Below are 18,374 nucleotides of genomic sequence, written 5' to 3'. Positions count from 1 at the left end.
CCCATGGACGAGCTCTCTCCAGGCCTTCCGGTCTTCTGCCGTCCTCTGAAGTTGGCTCAACTTCATGTTCGTTGCATCGATGACACTGTCTAACCATCTCATCCTTTGCCGTCCCCGTCTTCTTTGACCTTCAATCTTTCCAAGCATCAGGGTCTTCTCCAGTGAGTGCTCCCTTCTCATTTGGTGGCCAAAGTATTTGAGCTTCAGTTTCATTATCTGGCCTTCCAGGGAACAGTCAGGGTTGATTTCTTTGAGGATTGACTGATTTGTTCTTCTTGCAGTCCAAGGGACTCTCAAGAGTCTTCTCCAGCACCATAGTTCAAAAGAATCTATTCTTCGGCGCTCGGCCTTCCTTATAGTCCAGCTCTCGCAGCCATACATGACTACTGGGAATACCATTGCTTTGACCATGCGGATTTTTGTTGGCAGGGTGATGTCTCTACTTTTTATCATGCTGTTTAGGTTCGCCATCGCTTTCCTCCCAAGGAGCAGGCGTCTTTTAATTTCATGGCTGCAGTCACAGTCTGCGGTGATCTGGGATCCCAGGAACGTGAAGTCTGTCACTACTTCCACAGCTTCCCCTTCTATTTGCCAAGGAGTGATGGGGCCGGATGCCATGATCTTAGTTTTTTTGATGTTGAGCTTCAAGCCCACTTTTGCGCTCTCCTCTTTTACTCTGAGCAAGAGGCTCTTTAGGTCCTCTTCACTTTCTGCCATTAGAGTGGTATCGTCTGCATATCTGAGGTTGTTGATCTTTTCCCCAGCAATCTTAATTCCCGCTTGTGATTCATCCAGGCCAGCATTTCGCATGATGTACTCTGCATATATATTAAATAAGCAAGGTGACAGTATACATCCTTGTCGTACTCCTTTTCCTATGCTGAACCAATCAGTTGTTCCGTATCCGGTTCTAACTGTCGCTTCTTGGCCCTTATACAGGTTTCTCAAGAGACATGTGAGGTGGTCTGGTACTCCCATCTCTTTAAGGACCTGCCATCTGTCTTACAGGCCTGCAGAACTGTACCAAGTTCTGCAGGGCATGGATGTCACTAGGCAAAGAGTTCCACGAGGCCAGCACCAGGGCCAAAAAGGCCCTGGCTCTGGTTGAACATAGCCAGATGTCTTTTGGGCCAGAGATCACCAGGACATTCTGTTCCCTAGATTGTAATGCTCTCCGGGGGGGGGGGTATGTCATGAAATGCAGTCCGGAAAGTATGTTGGCCCCAGACCAGAGAACCTTGTACCTGATCTGGTATTCAACCTGGCGAAGCACTGGTAGTGGATAATTATAGTGGACAATGAGAGAAGACAGAGGTTCCTTCCAATCTTTCATAGGGTACAGATAAACAAAGGGCATTAGTTGTTGTAAATTTTCTGGGCTGTATGTAGTAGTACAATGCCAGGACCATGGTTATACAGCCCGGCCGTGTAAGCCTTCGATAACATATTAAACAAAGGGCAATCTATATATATAAAAGAAAGTCCCCTCACCGTAAAATCAACGCTCAGGCCAAACCCCTGGACCTAGAAACACCATATTTGGGGAGAGCACTCCTACCATGGCATAGATGCTCAGTAAGAAGGGATTTTTAGAAATTCAACCCCTAAGTGGGTCAAAAGGGGTAAAATGTGCTCCCCCCATTGATTCCTATGCAGCTGCCAGGCTGCTGCCTCCTTGCACCCCCCCACTCTCTGATTGGTCAGCTGCAGAGCTCAATGTGAGGTGAAGCAAAGCTGCTGGCCCAGCCTCCCTATGGCTTCAAACATGCTCCCCCCTCCTACACCTGACAGGCAGTTGTCTGTTAGGTGCAGCAGCAGTTGCACGGTGCTTAAAGCCATGAGGGAACCTGCCCCAGCAGTAATGTCTTCGTGATCCTGCCAACCTCACCTCCACAGTGGCTTCTAATACTCCTCCCCCTCCCTCTCCTACACTGGACAGGCAGCTGCCTGTCAGGTGTAGGAGAGGAGGTGGGATGCTTACAGCTGCCAGGGAGGTTTGCTCTGCAAGACTGTCTTAGCCCTGCTGCTGGCCCAGCCTCCCTGATGCCTTTAAACATAATCCCCCCAACACCAGGCAGGCGGGTGTCTGTCAGGTGTAGGAGCAGGACCAGGGTACTTTAATCCATCAGGGACGCCACCCCAGCAGGATCACCTTAGCAATGTTGCTGGCCTAGCCTCTCTGATGACTTCCAACATAATCCCCCCACCTCCTACACTTAACAGGCAATTGTCTGTCAGGTGCAGCAGCGGTTGCAGGGTGCTTAAAGCCATGAGGGAGCCCGCCCCACCAGTCTACAGAGAGGTTCTTCAGTAGAGAGGGGGAAAGTATGTTATGTCTCACTTCATTTTTTACACTACAATCTTCTCCATTAGTATTCCTACAACAAATTTTACATTTCAAACTTTACATCATCAGTATTATAACTGAATTTACAAAAGTTAAATACCGTTGTGAAGCACGGGTATCAGGCTAGGTAAGTAATATAAACGACACTAATTGAGGAAGAAGCACCCTGAAGCTTAAGAAAACTGACATCAATTACAGATTATAGTATGGGACAACATGTTAAGAAGAGCCAATTAAACTTTCTAAAAAGTAGGTCCTGAAAAGTGAGCTCTGTCTTCCAAAAGCTGATGCTAGAATGAATGTTGGTACTTTTAAAGATGCTGCTGGAGTTTTGTTTATTTTGCTGTAGTAGACTACCATGGGCCCCAATCACACGCAGAGTTTGCAGCAGGAGAGCCACGAATGCCAGGCGGATTATATGGGTGCGATCACACCGCCACATCTGGCAACCGTGGCGCACCCGTGGTCAACCGGTATCGTCCGGCTGAAGAGGCGGACTTTAAAAGTACCTTGGAAACCCCAGTAGTAAACGGTAGCGACGGGCTGCAGACAGACACTCTCCGTCTGATTGCCCCAGCGCACTCCTCTTGAGTCCCTGCTTCCTGGTTGGAGTGCGCTGCAAACAACCGCCCAAGGAAACAACGGCGTCACATCTGATCACGTTGGGGCGCATCAGATTGTGACGGCACTAATAGCCATGCCTCCCGAACAAACGCCCCCCCCCCCCCCCCCCCCGCATTATCCAGCCCGTGTGACCGGGACCATGGCTACCTTTCTGTAAGTAAGCTAATAAGGTCAGCTTTAACAGCAATAATCACATATAGTCCCATAGTAGAATATACAGTATAGTGAATCTGAAGAAGCCATATGGTGTTCTTCAGCTTTCAGAGGGGTATGTATGTAAATATATATACAAATGGACCATCAAATGTGTAAAGTGTGGCCAAAAATCCTACCGTAGTTCTGCGTAAATTGATACTGATTAATTTCCCTCTTACCTAGATACTGCATTCCAGGGTTATTAAAGCAGCAGAAAGGATACAGCCTTTGAGCTGAAGACTAATTAGGTCAAGGCAAGGATTAATAAATCAGGGTGCATGGCTGTAAAAGTAAATGCAGAAGACAGGAATGATTCTCAGGCAAAGTTAAATGAATAAAAACTGTTCAGTTTTAAGACTGAGGACTCAAACAGCCAAGAGAATTGTAGTGCCTCTTGTTTGGTTCATAACATGCAAATTCTAGACTTGATCAGCCTCAGTTTACCTTGTGACTGAGCAGGAAAGTGTTTTAACCCTTCAGCTACTGAGGTTCACAATTCACACTGGGGAAATATCTGTTCTTAAGAGAAACATCTTTGAAAATAGGATTGCCAGCTCTAGGTTGGGAAATACCTTGGGATTTGGGGGGTGGAGCCTGAGGAGGGTGGGGTTTCGAGAGGGTAGGCACTTCAATGAGGTATAATGCCATAGAGTACACCTTACAAAGTAGCCATTTTCTCCAGGTGAACTGATCTCTGTCAGGTGACAGAGATGACAGAGATCAGTTGTAATAGCAGGAGATCGCCTTCCATTACCTGTAGGTTGTCAGCCCTATTTGAAAATGATAACAACAAAGCAAGGAATCTGATTTCCATTAGCAAGACCAAGTGCAGGTTCAAATGATAAATACTCACTTCCTTTATGGCCCCAAGGCAAACTGAAGCTGCTCAAACTTCCAGTTTGTTTTTTATACTTGAACAGAGGTCATTTCGCGGGGAATCGCGGGGGATCGCAGTTCCCCCGGGTGAGGTACGGGGGCGGGGCACATGACGAAGCCCCCCGCTTCTGGCCACCCCGCTTCTTGCCCTCATTCAGCCAGGAGGAGGCAGGAGAAGAGGGAGGTTAAGTTGCTTCCTCCCTGCCTCTCCCCACCCCTGCCTGCCTGGGGCTAGGGAGTGCCTTCGCAGGGCTTCCTTGCACTCCCACTGGCCTTGCAGATCCACCGCCGGGCCCCTCATGGGGCTCGGCAGTGGAGCTGCAAGGCCGGCGGCGGCGAGGGCCGTTGGGGGCGGGGTGTGTGGCCTTATGACACACTTCCGGTGATGTCAGGGGGTGTGGCCTTATGACACACTTCTGGTGATGTCAGGGGGTCTGGCATATGCTAATGAGTTATGCTAATGAGTTCCCCTAGCTCTTTTTCTATGAAACGACCCCTGTACTTGAAATGAGAGTGGGGTCTTCATCTTATCTAAGCCATCATGTTTAAAAACCTTTTGAGAATCCTTTGAATTATTTTGGTCACATTGAAGACATGCCTTAGACTTATTATGTTGTAGTTTATTTTGCCATAGCTTATTTACCGCTAAATTGTGAGTATATCTCATGACCAGACCATATTCTATAATAATAAACAATACAATTTCTCATAGATTTTAGTTCTCCCCATCCCCAGTTTTTCTGATTATTTGACATTTTAAATCCCATTGGAACATCTGTTGTTAAAGCTCACAAAATCAAAAATAATTTTAGATTCAGAGCTTTTTGAATCATGCTTTATATCAACGATCTTCAACGTAGTCCCTGAGGGTGTCATGGCACCTGCCAGTGTGTTTCCAGGTGCCAAATTGCCTCTTCCTCAAAACAGAAACAATCCTGGTTTCTCTCCACTTTATTGGAGGCAGAAGAAGCTTAAGAGGAGCCCAGGAGACATCATCTTTGTGTCTGCAAGGAGCACCAATTTAGAAACAGTTTCCTCCCCCACAGGAGAATGCCTTGGTTGAAACCTCCTAACATTTTGTAGATTGGACAAGCCCCCACAGCAGCCACTGTAATGTTTTGTGGTGCCTCCTACTTGTTTTCATAATTAAGTAGCTCAAGAGACTGGATTTGGACTTTTTAAATTGCTACTTTAATTTATTTGCTGCTTTTAGTTGATGGCTATAGTGCTGTTGTTACATGATTTATTGTTTTTAATTGTGTGCTCTTTTTGTTGCCTTTTATTTGCTTTTTGCTTAAAAACCAGTCAAGCGGTATTTTAGTAGAAAGCTGGGAGTAAACCAAAATTCTGAAATAAATAAGATGACATTTGGAGACAGTTCTGTACTGTCTGTGTTGCTTTCTTAGAATTAACACCAGAATTGCATGGGGCAGATTACCCAGTTAGTCTTTCCAGATACTGTTGTTGAATGGCTCCTACCAATCTCCCCTACCGAGCAGTTTATGAAAATGAATAGAGATTGCTGATCCTATAACAAAAGATTGGTTTTGGAAGGCAGAGTTGCAGGGACTAGGGTGTGGTTGGAAGGGAATACACAGATCATGCTAAAGCCAAGCAGATCCAAGTCTGATAAGTGCCTGGATGGCATGATGGGTTCTATTGTCCTTCTGTAGCAGGGGTGTCAAACATAAGGCCTGGGGGCCAGAAGTGGCCCATCCAGGACTCTTACCCGGCCTGCAATCAATTGGTATGTATGGAAATGAAAGGTACTTCCCCTTTTGTGGTATTCCTTGGGAAAAAACTAGTCTTGCATATGATTAAATACATTTATTGGGGCTTTTGTGGGTTCCCCAGTAAATCAATTGCTTTCACTGCTAGGAATCAATTGCTAGTTTTATTTGTATTTTTAGTAAAAAAAATTAATATTGTTAATTGGGTTTGCCTGTGTTTATAAAGTTTATGTCTCTGATACCTGACATTACATTTTATGGCACACGTGGCCTGGCCTGACAAAGTGACATTTATGTCAGATCCAGCCCTCGTAGCAAATGAGTTTGACACCTCTGTTTTATAGGAACACAGAAAAGTTAAAGATCCTGGTAACCCCTTTTTCTGTTTTTGCCTATTCGGCTCTCCCCTTGGGCATCCTAAAGCAGGCAGGTAACTCAAAAGACTCATTAGAAAGTCATCTGTGAATGACAAACAAAAAATTAATCTCTGAGCACACATATGAGCATTTTGGTAGAGTTATATTGTGCCTGAAGTACCACACATGAGAAGCTACCATGAGTAAAGTGACTTGTTTTCCATAATGGGGTCCTGTTTTTCTCCCAATGCCAGGGCCTGTATGCTGTGGGGAACTTTCTGCCAAGTGAAGAGAACATGCTTCATCAGAACCAGCACAGAGAACCATTAAAGTCTTTGACTGACCTGAGCCAAGATGCCAATAGAATTTTGCCCGGTAAAAATGGTGGTAGCAACGATGTTATCTCTGCTCACCATGCCGAGAGTATGTTAAGGAACCACAGAGAAACCGGCTCCCTGACTAACCTTAAAAGAGCAAATGCTGATGTAGAGATTATAACACCACGAAGTCCAATGGGAAAGGAGAACATGGTAACTTTCAGTAACACTTTGCCAAGAGCCAATACACCTGCAATGGAAGAGTCAGCTCGTCGGAATGCAACTATTCACGCATCTATGGATTCTGCCCGCTCAAAGCAGCTTCTCTCCCAATGGAAGAACAAGAATGAAAGTCGTAAGTTGTCCCTGCAGGTAATAGAGACAGATTCTGGACAGTCACCCCCGAGAGCAATTGAAATGAGGTCAAGCTCTGAGCCCTCCAGAGTGGGAGTTAATGGGGATCACCATGGGCCTACCAATCAGTACCTGAAAATTCAGCCTGGTAGTGTGCCAGGCTGTAACAGTGCTGGTCTTACTGGTGGGCCGAGGGTCTCTATTCAGTCACGCCCCGGTTCTTCACAGCTTGTGCATATTCCTGAAGAGACGCAGGAGAATGTCAACACATCTCCAAAAAGTAGCACAGCTAGAGCTAAGTGGTTGAAAGCTGCTGAGAAGAGTGTTGGATGCAGAACCAACAGCCAGCCAAGAATCATGCAGGTCATAGCCATGTCCAAGCAACAAGGTGTGCTTCAGGGCAGCCCTAAGAGCTCTGAAGGCAGCACAGTCACCTGTACAGGAGCCATCCGATATAAAGCCTTGACAGACCACGAGCCAAGCGGCATAGTAAGAGTAGAGGCCCATCCTGAAAATAACAGGCCTGTCATTCAGATGCCATCAGAAGGGGAAGGGAGTGGCTCCTGGAAGTGGAAAGCCCCTGAGAAAGGAAGCCTTCGTCAAACATATGAGCTAAATGATCTGAACAGGGACTCTGAGAGCTGCGAATCTTTGAAAGACAGTTATGGATCCAGTGACAGAAAAAGAAGCAACATTGATAACAGTGAGCACCACCATCATGGGATAACTACAATAAGGGTCACGCCGGTGGAAGGCAGTGAGATTGGTTCAGAGACCCTGTCCATTTCCTCTAGCCGCGACTCCACACTTCGAAGAAAAGGTAATATCATTTTAATTCCAGAGAGAGGCAGCAGCCCAGAAAATACCAGGAACATCTTCTACAAAGGAACATCTCCAACAAGAGCTTACAAAGAATGAAAACTGATGACTCCAGCCAAGCAATGCCACTAACAATCAATACTGTTTGATATGAGCTTTTGTGCTCTCTTTATTTTTGAGCTGATGCCGAAATAATCTTAATGTGCCAAAATATCAACCATCAGCCTGACTGTTTTTGGATGTTGCTGATGTGTAGTGATTGTGCATGAGTTTGTGGATTTCATGTTGCAGGGGGGGAAAGCACAATGCAAGAACCTAACCAACAGGAAGAGTTTCCTAACAGGTTTTTGGTTTGGGGTTTGTTTTTGTTTTTGTTTGGATTCCAGTTATTTCTCCAATGGGAATGATGTCAACAAAGGCAGTGATCTTAAATCTAGACACCTTATTTCCTGAATGTGCCAATGTTTTTATTTATATATAGCTACATATATAGGTCCAAGGACAAATGGGAGAGTGTTTTTTTAACAGCAAAAGCTGTACCAGTGTTGTATGTTCACCTTTGCGGGTTTTGCACCAAAATTTAATACAAGTCGGTGCTGATTCTACCTTAACATTTTTGGAAAACTTACATACCTGTGCAGCTCTAGAGACACATGACATTTTTGACATGTAATTTCTTTTCAAGTAATATTGCTGAAAATATAATGCTGGCTGCATTCATTTTAGAGTAGAAAAATATTGACCGCTTTGTTATAGTGGATCTTTCACATTAAAAGGTTGCAAAGGTTTTGTGTAGTTCTTTGAAATGTTTACCAGACTAAACAAAAAAATGTGGGTGACGTTCCATAAAAACCGAATCACTTTCTCTCCTGGTTAGTTTTGCTGCTGCTCTGAAAAAAAATGTTTAGTTACAGGTGCTACTAATGAAAATGTCACTTCATAGTGAGCTAATGGGGTTTTTATTTTCTAAACTGGAGTTTACTGCACTCTTTCACAGCCTATCTTTTTTAACCATTTTGAAATTTGTCTCATTACTGATCTTTCCTTTTTTTTGTTCACTACTAACTAGCTAATTCTCGACAGTGATCATGGCAACTGTGTTCTAAAGATGAAAATAATATACAATCCAGGCTGCCTAGTGCATGAACAGGACTGATCTTAGGTAGAGGAAAATCCTAGTCAAGCCATGAGCCTATGCGTAAGTTTGTGTGCCCTCAATTCCTCTTCTCTGCGCCAGCTCCGAAGGTAACCTAAACATGACTGGGGAGCATGATCAGAGAATGTAAGGCAATCAAAATACCCACCCTTAGAATCTACAAATGGGGGCTGAAATGAAATAGCAGCTGCCAAGTTGCTGGATATTCAGGTTGCCAAGTTTTTGCCCTTTTACACACTCAAAACAAGGCAATATTTTGTTGATACTTTTTTTTTACATCCTTTTACCACTGTGGAACTTCTTAAGGGAACACGAGCCATATCCCAGATGGAATATGGCAGCTTTAATGAGGGTAGCAGCAGTGGCTGAGATTTCAGGAAGCTGGCTACCTGGTAATCCTTACAGTCTTGGTACTTTGGGCAAATGTCCTATCCAATGGATGGGCTGGCCCTTGTTGGGGCAAACTATTAATGAATCAACCAAGCTCTCACCCACCCATTGTTGCCTCACTTACTTTACTATTTCCAGTTCATTTGGGTGATCTTTATGTTAAAAATTTTAATGGGCTCTAATGGCAAAATCAACTTGCAAATGGTACATTGTGTGATAGATTACATAATATTCAGCAACAAGCCTTATTAAACTTTGTCTTCAGTTAGGGAGCTCAGCAGTTTCTTTTTCCACCTAAAACCCCAATAACTCAACTTCAGTAAGATGGAGTTGTGATGGCATTTTAAGGAGAAAACCTACTAATTTGGAAGCAGTACAATCAATGGAAGATGCAGTGAAAGGGGATACAAGATTCCTTAGGTCATGGTTAAAGAATGTAGTGCAGTGCTAGTATTCACTCATATTGATGTTGGAAATCAAAGGAGCAGCCCAAGGTAGGTTCACTAGCTTTGAGAGGAACATGGGCTTAAAAATATTTTTTTATAAATCTACCATTTGGGGAACCACAATAAAATAACCTTGAAAGATGTGAAAACAAACCAGTTCAATTCTCTTGACAAAAACGATGCAAAATCAGCTTCAGTTATTATATGTTGTCTCTCACCCTTTTCCCAAGGAGCTCAGATGGTCACATTACCCTTACTACAATTGTGTGCAGGAAGTTATGCTGAGATGGTGACTTGTTCAGGTGAATCCAGAAAGCAGGGATTTACACTTGGATTTCTACATCATGTCTATCCTGATCCCTGTAGCCCAAACTAGCAGTGATTCTACATGGTCTCAAAGTTTGAGATAATTTAACTAGCCATTAAGCTGGTGTAACCTTGGGTCTGGTATGGGCAAATTGTGTGCTCTTCTACAACAGGAGAGTGTATTTTAATCTAGAGAGAGCCATATGGAACAATAAGTTGTGCATGACTCATGTGTATGTTAAAATTGGGCATAGTGAAAGAACTGAGATGCACATTTGCTTCAGTACTGGAAGGTAGGTTGGAAGGTGCTGACATATTGGGATGCCCATACAGACCAAAAGACCATATCCACTGTATGAGTCTCCACATATGTGGTCCCCAGTCCATCACTAAGAACCAATACAGCTCTGGTTGCTGGATGCAGGCATCCAGCCGCTGGATTTTCAAGTCTAGCATCTTGCTGCACCTACAGATTCCAATCTAGTACAGCAGTCTGCATGCAGATCTTCCTTAGTGGATATGGGTAATTCTTTCCCATTTATACTATTAATACATTTTTAACAAAAAATTACAGAGCTCACAAATTTGTAAATGCCTGGTGTTTTGGATTTATTTTTTTTACACATGGATTGATTATGGGTTACAGCTTAGTTTCACAACACCAAGTCGAAAGTATTTTCAAGGAGTAGGTAGAGTACAATCACAGCTGACCTAGGGTGTTGGGGATAGGTGATAAGGAAGGCAAATGGAAAATGACAATTAAGCAACTGCAATAATACAAGGACTAGATATTAGCACTTCTGACAAAGCAGCTTATTTTGTCAACAGCACATGTGTTTGAGGGTAGGAGTGGTTGCTTTTTGTCTTGTTTTATTTCCTTTGGGTTAACTTGCCATATCAAGGTATCACATGTTGCTTTCAGGACTCTGAAGTTCACTGCATTCTTTCAAGTGCAGGACGCTATTTTTCCTATCTTAACTTTTCCTACTTAACTAACAAACAATTTTAAAGCACTTGCAGAATCATTGTGATTGCATTCTTTACATAAAATATTGAAAATACTCCTTTTTTTACTCAGAAGTGCCAAAGGCTACTCTTTTTAATAATGGCTTCTTGGAAACATTATTACATTAAAGAACTGGAAATGTAATAAGATATACATTGGGACTGTAGACTTCTCTATGTATATCATTTTGGAGCCTTTTGTAAAATTAACCTTTGTTTACATTCCACTGATACCTTAATTTCAAACAAATCAAATAAATTGACCGGTGGCAACTTCTAGTTTTTTCTTACTTGCTAAAATGGGGCACCAATTTCTTTGTCAGGCTGTGCTTTACTGAGAAAAATAAATAAATTGGGTAAAAATATGAACTATGTTTTTAAATGAGAATTCTATATAAAGTATTGTGTTCTAATAAAATGTTATGCACTGTTTTAAAATGGAAAAAAATATTTGTAAATTGCTATAAATGTATTTTGTTAAATAAGTACAGAATCAATGCTACTGTGTGAGTTTACTGTGCTAATATCATTCAAAAATAAAGATAAAATTCCTCATTGAAACTGGGCGCTCTCATCTGTCCTGGAAGGGTTTAGGTTTTCGTTTTGCTGCTGTCTCTTTACATATAGTATGTAAAATTCTGATGATGGGTAGAAGGTTTACTCATTCCTTTAAGTAATACAAGTAGTGTTGCCAACCACCAGGTGAGGCCTGGAGATCTCCTAGAATTACAGTTAATCTCTAGATGACAGAGATCAGTTCCCCTGGAGAAAAGGCTGCTTTGGAGGGTAGACTCTCTGGCACAGTATCCTGATGAGGTCCCTCCGCTCCCCAAACCCCACCCCCTAATCTCCAGGTGTTTCCCCACCAACAGATGGCAACCCTAAATCTATCCTAGGGAGCTTCGTGACTGAATGGGAATCTGAATCAGGCTCTCCCAGGTTCTAGGCTGTTATGCCACAGAGGCTTAAAAGCTGGCTGTGTTTATCATTTTTTCAAAGTTGGGGAGGGGACTATGTTTGCTGATGTTCATATAATCCTTGACTATTGAAAGCACAAAATCTGTCCATAAAAAGAAGGCAATTCTAGACACACCAGCCATAAAAACACCTGACAGTTACATAAGGAGGTACCTAGATAAAATTTTTATATTGAGAAGTAGCTGACCGTGAAAAACTTCCCCCCCAAAAAAGTTTCCAGCTAAAAATTGTCTTGCTAGATCAGGCCACAAATATATCACCCACTGTTCATTGTTGTTGTTTTTCTTAATTCAGATGCCAATATACATTACTAGATCTTTGCATAAAAGGTATTTACAGGCATTAGTTGATGATGTTAAATACTGGTGTTTACTGCACATTTATCAGAATGGTGGGAAGTTTCAGGGCCAATGGTAGTTTGGGCCCAGAAGACAGTTTCTTTGTAATATTTTATTTATTTGGAAATATGCAGGTAGATCACAGGTGGAGACAAAGAAGGAACCAAGCCCACAATCCCACATTATTTCCACGGAAAGAGAAACATCTCATTCAAGAATGGATCTATCAGTAGACCCTCTGCTAAAAATTATTGAGATCATAACCACAGGCATTAAAGAATGTAAACTTAGTGTCACATTTTTGCTCTGGAATTGCCAGCTGTGAGGAGCCGGATTGTACTATAATTCTGTAACACCATATTTCGAGCACTTTTCATATGGCAGACAAATTAACAATTCATGAGCCATTTTAAAGCGCTAACAAATATGCCTGAGAAAAGACTGTGAGGTTAATCCATCATGACAGCTCCCCACATTTTTCTTGGCTTCCCTTTTGACATATTAAGGTAATTTCTCAGCTATCCCAGATATCCTAATGGCTGCCAGACACAAGTTATGGAAAACAGAAGTCACAAGTAGGATAGGAAGGAAAGCATGCAGAATAAAGTTCTTGCACTCATCAGGAAAAAAAACCACACAGGAGGAGGCAAGATCTTGCAGGTAGTGCAATAAGACCTTCACCATATCTTTACTGTGTGCTGTGACACTGGTGCTTATTGAGATATTATGTCACCAAATAAAGCCATTTCTGGATTCAAGAGTCAAGGACCCTTTCGCAAGGCTTCTCTACTGTGCACTGTACTTGACAATAGAACATAAAATTTAAAATACATGCACAGAATACAAATGCAATACTATATAAAACATAATTCAGTCTCAGGGTTACATGTTTGTCATTTACTAGTATAATCAAGACATAGAACCCAAGTTCATGAAAGTTTTTGTCATTGTTGGTGTCTAATAATGTACATTTCAAATTGTTCAATCTTATCACAGTGTGTGTTGCACCAGCACTGTACTTCTATAGATCTTTGAAGGCTTCTGTCAGGCCACTGTAAAAAATAAGATGCTAGACTAGAGAGACTATTAGTCCACTCTGGGGCTCCTCTTATGTTCTTACATGCCCAACTACACAGAATCTGTGATGTAATTCCATTATGTAAAATACATACGTTTGTACTGGCATTAGTTGCCCATATGAACTCAGAAAAGTGGATATGAGATGTCAGCAGCAAACTGATGCAAACTGAAATAAATGTGTTGCATTAAATGCAACAGCATCCTACTACAAAAACCCTGCAGTAGACTCCAGAGGTCAAAGCAAGAAGGCAGTGAAGATAAGTTCAGTATTCCTCTATTAGCTGCTTTAGCTCCACAGTGCCCAGTTGTATAGGGTTCCTCTCTGTGATTCTTCAGTGACATGTTTTAAATGTACAAAGCAAGAATACATGCTAATCTTTAGTAATAATTTTAACATAATTTATATTAATTGATGCTGATTATACACTCCTGATTAAGAATACTCCATCCAACATTCTTCTCAAGAATCCTAGCAACCAGCAGGCCCCACTGTTCCCCTGCAGTCTAGTCATCTCTGCTCAAGGAACTGACTTTCAGTGGGTTTGAGGTGAGCAAATGTTTGTTGAACTGAGATCTAATACAGTAGATTCTGGCTGCAGGATCTGATCTCTTTATTTAGAGACTGAATAGCACTGAGAATGGAAAATGTTAAGCAACAAATATACACAAATACCAATGCTGTTATAGATATTCAAACTGATTGCCAAAGCAAATCAGTCACCTGTTGCTAAAATGATGAGGCAAGAGACCTGTTGCCATGGAAACCAATCAGCATGAAAGGAGCCTGGCATATACAAAGCAGTATTGCCATCTTCAGACAAAGGGGACGGCGAAGGATGAGATGGTTAGACACTGTTATTGATGCAGTGGAGATGAAATTAAGCAAACTCCGGAGCACGACGGAAGACAGGAGGGCATGGCATGATGTGGTTCATGGGGTCGCAAAGAGTCGGACTTGACTGTGCAACTGAACAACAAAATAGAGTTCATAATCTCAAACAGGCTGTTGTTTAAAATCTTGTATTCTAGAATACTGTATTATATTCCCCAAAGCTCAGAAGCTTAAATTCTGAAGCTTAGATTCTTGTAATTAGAAATGCTACACACACATTTACAGGATGCACTCTAGTTCCACTATGAGGTTTTTGTGCGTTTCTTGTTCCAGTATGGATAAGGATTGGGCAAAGACTAGGATTTATGCAGTACCAGTTGGGTAGAAATCAGAAACAGTGTAGTAACAGGAGCGATTGCTTCTGGATTATGGTTGGTTTTCATACGATTGCAACACAGTATTTCTGTTTCTATGGCAACTGCTCCAGTTATCTGCTTATCAATATCCGTTTAGACTGTAGCTTGATGAAAATTCAATTTTTAATCATCTTTCTGTATCAACAGGAAAAGGAGTGCTGCTGAAATCTAAAGAGTCACATTCTCCATTTGAAGCTGGGAGCAGAGGCAGTTAAAATTCTCACTCCCAGAGGCCCTGGTTGGTGTAGATACAGCGATGAAGAATTTACATGCAAAAATGGGCATGAGAAATACTTACAAGTGTGATCACAGATAAAATATACATGGGTCTTATTTAAGAATTTATAAACTTCTGCTATATTCATAAGCAAAATAATCATGCAAAATCTCACATGCAGGCAATTCAAAACTGGTTGGCACATGCCAACCTGTTTCATGAGTACTGGCTTGCTGCATGTCGTTAATATCATGTTGTTCATCTCTATGCCATAACTATTCCTGGTGATGATTTAAAGGTGATGCTGGCCAAAGCATTTACCCATGTAAATAATTTTTTTTATGAATAGCTGCCATTTTGTTTAGAGTTCTATGTGCACCTGCCCATACATGTGCACCATTTGCACAGCAGCTCTTTCTAGTCTGGCCACCCTTGGCTTGTTAATGCAGTATAAAGGTAAAGGTAAAGGTTCCCTTGCTCGAAAGCCAGTCGAATCCGACTCTAGAGTTGTGGTGCTCATCTCCGTTTCAAAGCCGAAGAGCCAGCGCTGTCCAAAGACGTTTCCGTGGTCATGTGGCCGGCATGACTAAACACCAAGGTGCACGGAACGCTGTTACCTTCCCACTGAAGTGGTACCTATTTATCTACTTGCAATTTCTTGCTTTCGAACTGCTAGGTTGGCAGGAGCTGGAACTAGAGATGGGAGCTCACTCCATCATGCGGCACCCGGGTCTCGAACTGCTAAACTACTGACCTTCCACAGCCTGCAGTTCAGCATCTTAACCACTTGAGCCACCGCAGCTCCTAATGCAGTATACTGAGTATATTAATCTGTTCGTGTGGTAAGAGTTTTTAAACAGGAAGATGGCTATGTGCAAATGGGTTATATGGATAAATGCTGATGCTGTTAACATCATGTTTAAATCAGACTCTCAGTCTCACACACAAACATGAACAAAGCTGAACAACACAGTCATGGAATGGTATCTGCCGTACATCTCCTGAGAGCAATATTGACTTCCATGGGGAAAAAAGTAATTGGCTACCAGTTAGAGCCTGGGCACAATTCAGTTGATTAATAGTCCTAAATGGTTTTGGACCAAGGAATCTAAATGTTTGAATCTTCCTTATGCTGAGTCAGACCATTGATTCTTCTAGGTTGGTGTTGCATGTTCTGATTCACATTGGTCCTCCAGGGTTCTTCCTGCTCTCCAGTTGACTCGGCGATGCCAGGGGATGGGGTTAGACATGGGACCTTCAGTATATAAGGCCTGTGCTCTACCACTGAGTCAGTGGTCCCTCACAAAAGACCACCTGCTGCCATATGAATCTCCCCAGGTTTATTTGTTTATTTAAAATGCTTCTGTCCTGGCTTTCTCCTACTTAAGACTTAAAATGAGTATTTGCTTAATTAGTGCCCCATTTCTGAGTGTAACTACCTTTGTGTGACGACCAAAACAGAACCTTTTCCCATGTGATATATAAATTGTGGAGCTTCCTCCACATACCTGTTCAATTGGCATCTACTTCTGCTGCTTTTATATTATTAATATTTTAGTGTTTCATATTTCAAAAACTATTGTGGACCATCAAGAAAGCCATGGTTGAAGGTGAGAGATCAATATTTTAAATAAATTATTTTCTTTACATATGGAACATAGAAAAAATGGACATCTTATTACTCATGTTCAAAAACATGTTTAAATTAAAAATCTAATTTGCCATAAGCATGATCTCAACTGATCCCTCATTTCCTAAAATTTCTTTGAATAAAAGATTGCATGCTTCAGCTCTTTTCTGGTAAGTAAGCTGCCTTACTCCATTAGAAGAATGCTTTCTCACTTAATGAAAAGGAGTCACAAGCTCCAGCCCCATGATATTTATGTTTAAATACTGCATTACTAACAGGCCTAAGCAGATTTAATTGACCAAGAAGGATGTAACTCTGCTTAGGATCGCACTGTACAGCTAAGCACACTTACTAGAGAGTAAGTCCCAATGAACTCAGTGGGTTTTACTTCTGAGTATGCTTCCTTAGGATTGCACTGCACAGTACTGTGGTATTTTCTCATTCTGTTTAGAATAAATTCTATACAATATGAAAAGTTGGATAATCTCAACAAAATGCTGGCCTAATTAAATAGAAGACTACCTATCCATTTTGTCCATATCCAGAGCGTTTCCATTTTTAAAAAAAGTGTCAGTACTCATGTATCAGATTGCTCCAATATCCATCAATTTCCTCCCCAGGACTTGGGAGAATCCCAGAAATGATGCCAGTGCCCTGTACCAGTGAGTACTGTTACAAACAAAAAAAACCCACTCACCGTATCTGTAAGCTTTAAAAAACCTGAGTCTCACTTGGACACACCTGGAAATTCTGGTACTATACTTCTTTCACAGGGTCTAGGAAGCTCTAATAAAGAACTCCTGGGGCAAGAGGAGCAAACCATGACAGTTACAGTGACAAAAAATCAACATAATTTGCAGTGCAAACAGGTCCTATGGACCACTCCAAACTATCCACAATAAATGCTTATTCAGATAATGTTTATAGGTAATCAGAAATACAAACGCTCTCCCCAAATGGCAGTTTTTCAGTGTTGCTTGTTCTTCTGCACAGCTAATGTTAAATTTTATGTAACATGTAACTTAATAAGCGAAAAGTTACCCAGGAAATTAACAAAGCTGTTTTATCACATAAATCATTGCAATTTCAACATTATGTTTAGTTAACCACAAAATATTAAAGGTTTTAATAAAAATGTTTGTTGTTGTTGTTGTTGTTGAGTGACACAGTCAAGTCTGACTCTTCACGACCCCATGGACTAGATCACGCCAGGCCTTCCTGTCTTCCGCCGTCCTCTGAAGTTGGCTCAATTTCATGTTCATATGAAATTATGGGACTGTCTATTTCATCCTTTGGCGTCCCCGTCTTCTTTGACCTTCAATCTTTCCCAGCATCAGGGTCTTCTCCAGTGAGTGCTCCCTTCTCATTTGGTGGCCAAAGTATTTGAGCTTCAGTTTCATTATCTGGCCTTCCAGGGAACAGTCAGGGTTGATTTCTTTTAGGATTGACTGATTTGATCTTCTTGCAATCCAAGGGACTCTCAAGTCTTCTCCAGCACCATAGTTCAAAAGAATCTATTCTTCGGTGCTCAGCCTTCCTTATAGTCCAACTCTTGCAGCCATACATGACTACTGGGAATACCATTGCTTTGACCATCCGGACTTTTGTTGGCAGGGTGATGTCTCTACTTTTTATCATGCTGTTTAGGTTCGCCATCATTTTCCTCCCAAGGAGCAGGCGTCTTTTAATTTCATGGCTGCAGTCACAGTCTGCGGTGATCTGGGATCCCAGGAACGTGAAGTCTGTCACTACTTCCATGACTTCCCCTTCTATTTGCCAAGGAGTGATGGGGCCAGATGCCATGATCTTAGTTTTTTTTTATGTTGAGCTTCAAGCCCACTTTTGCGCTCTCCTCTTTTACTTTGAACAAGAGGCTCTTAAGGTCCTCTTCACTTTCTGCCATTAGAGTGGTATTGTCTGCATATCTATATTTATTTATTTATATTTATTATTTACATTTTT

General features: G+C 41.9%; 1 protein-coding gene across 1 annotated transcript in view; it reads left to right on the top strand.

Moving 5' to 3' along the window:
• PLPPR4 (phospholipid phosphatase related 4) overlaps positions 1-7,717 on the top strand; it is a 61,465-nt gene extending 53,748 nt beyond the window's left edge. The window contains exon 8 of the mRNA XM_015420740.1: positions 6,383-7,717. Coding sequence (XP_015276226.1) covers positions 6,383-7,717 — 1,335 coding nt within the window. The remainder of the gene's footprint in view (positions 1-6,382) is intronic.
• The last annotated feature ends 10,657 nt before the right edge of the window (positions 7,718-18,374 follow it).

The sequence above is a fragment of the Gekko japonicus genome, unplaced genomic scaffold, assembly GCF_001447785.1.
Source record: "Gekko japonicus isolate JY-2015 unplaced genomic scaffold, Gekko_japonicus_V1.1 scaffold1582, whole genome shotgun sequence".
NCBI lineage: Eukaryota > Metazoa > Chordata > Lepidosauria > Squamata > Gekkonidae > Gekko > Gekko japonicus.
The sequence above is the reverse complement of the archived record's forward strand: the minus strand, read 5'-3'. Positions and strand labels throughout refer to the sequence as shown.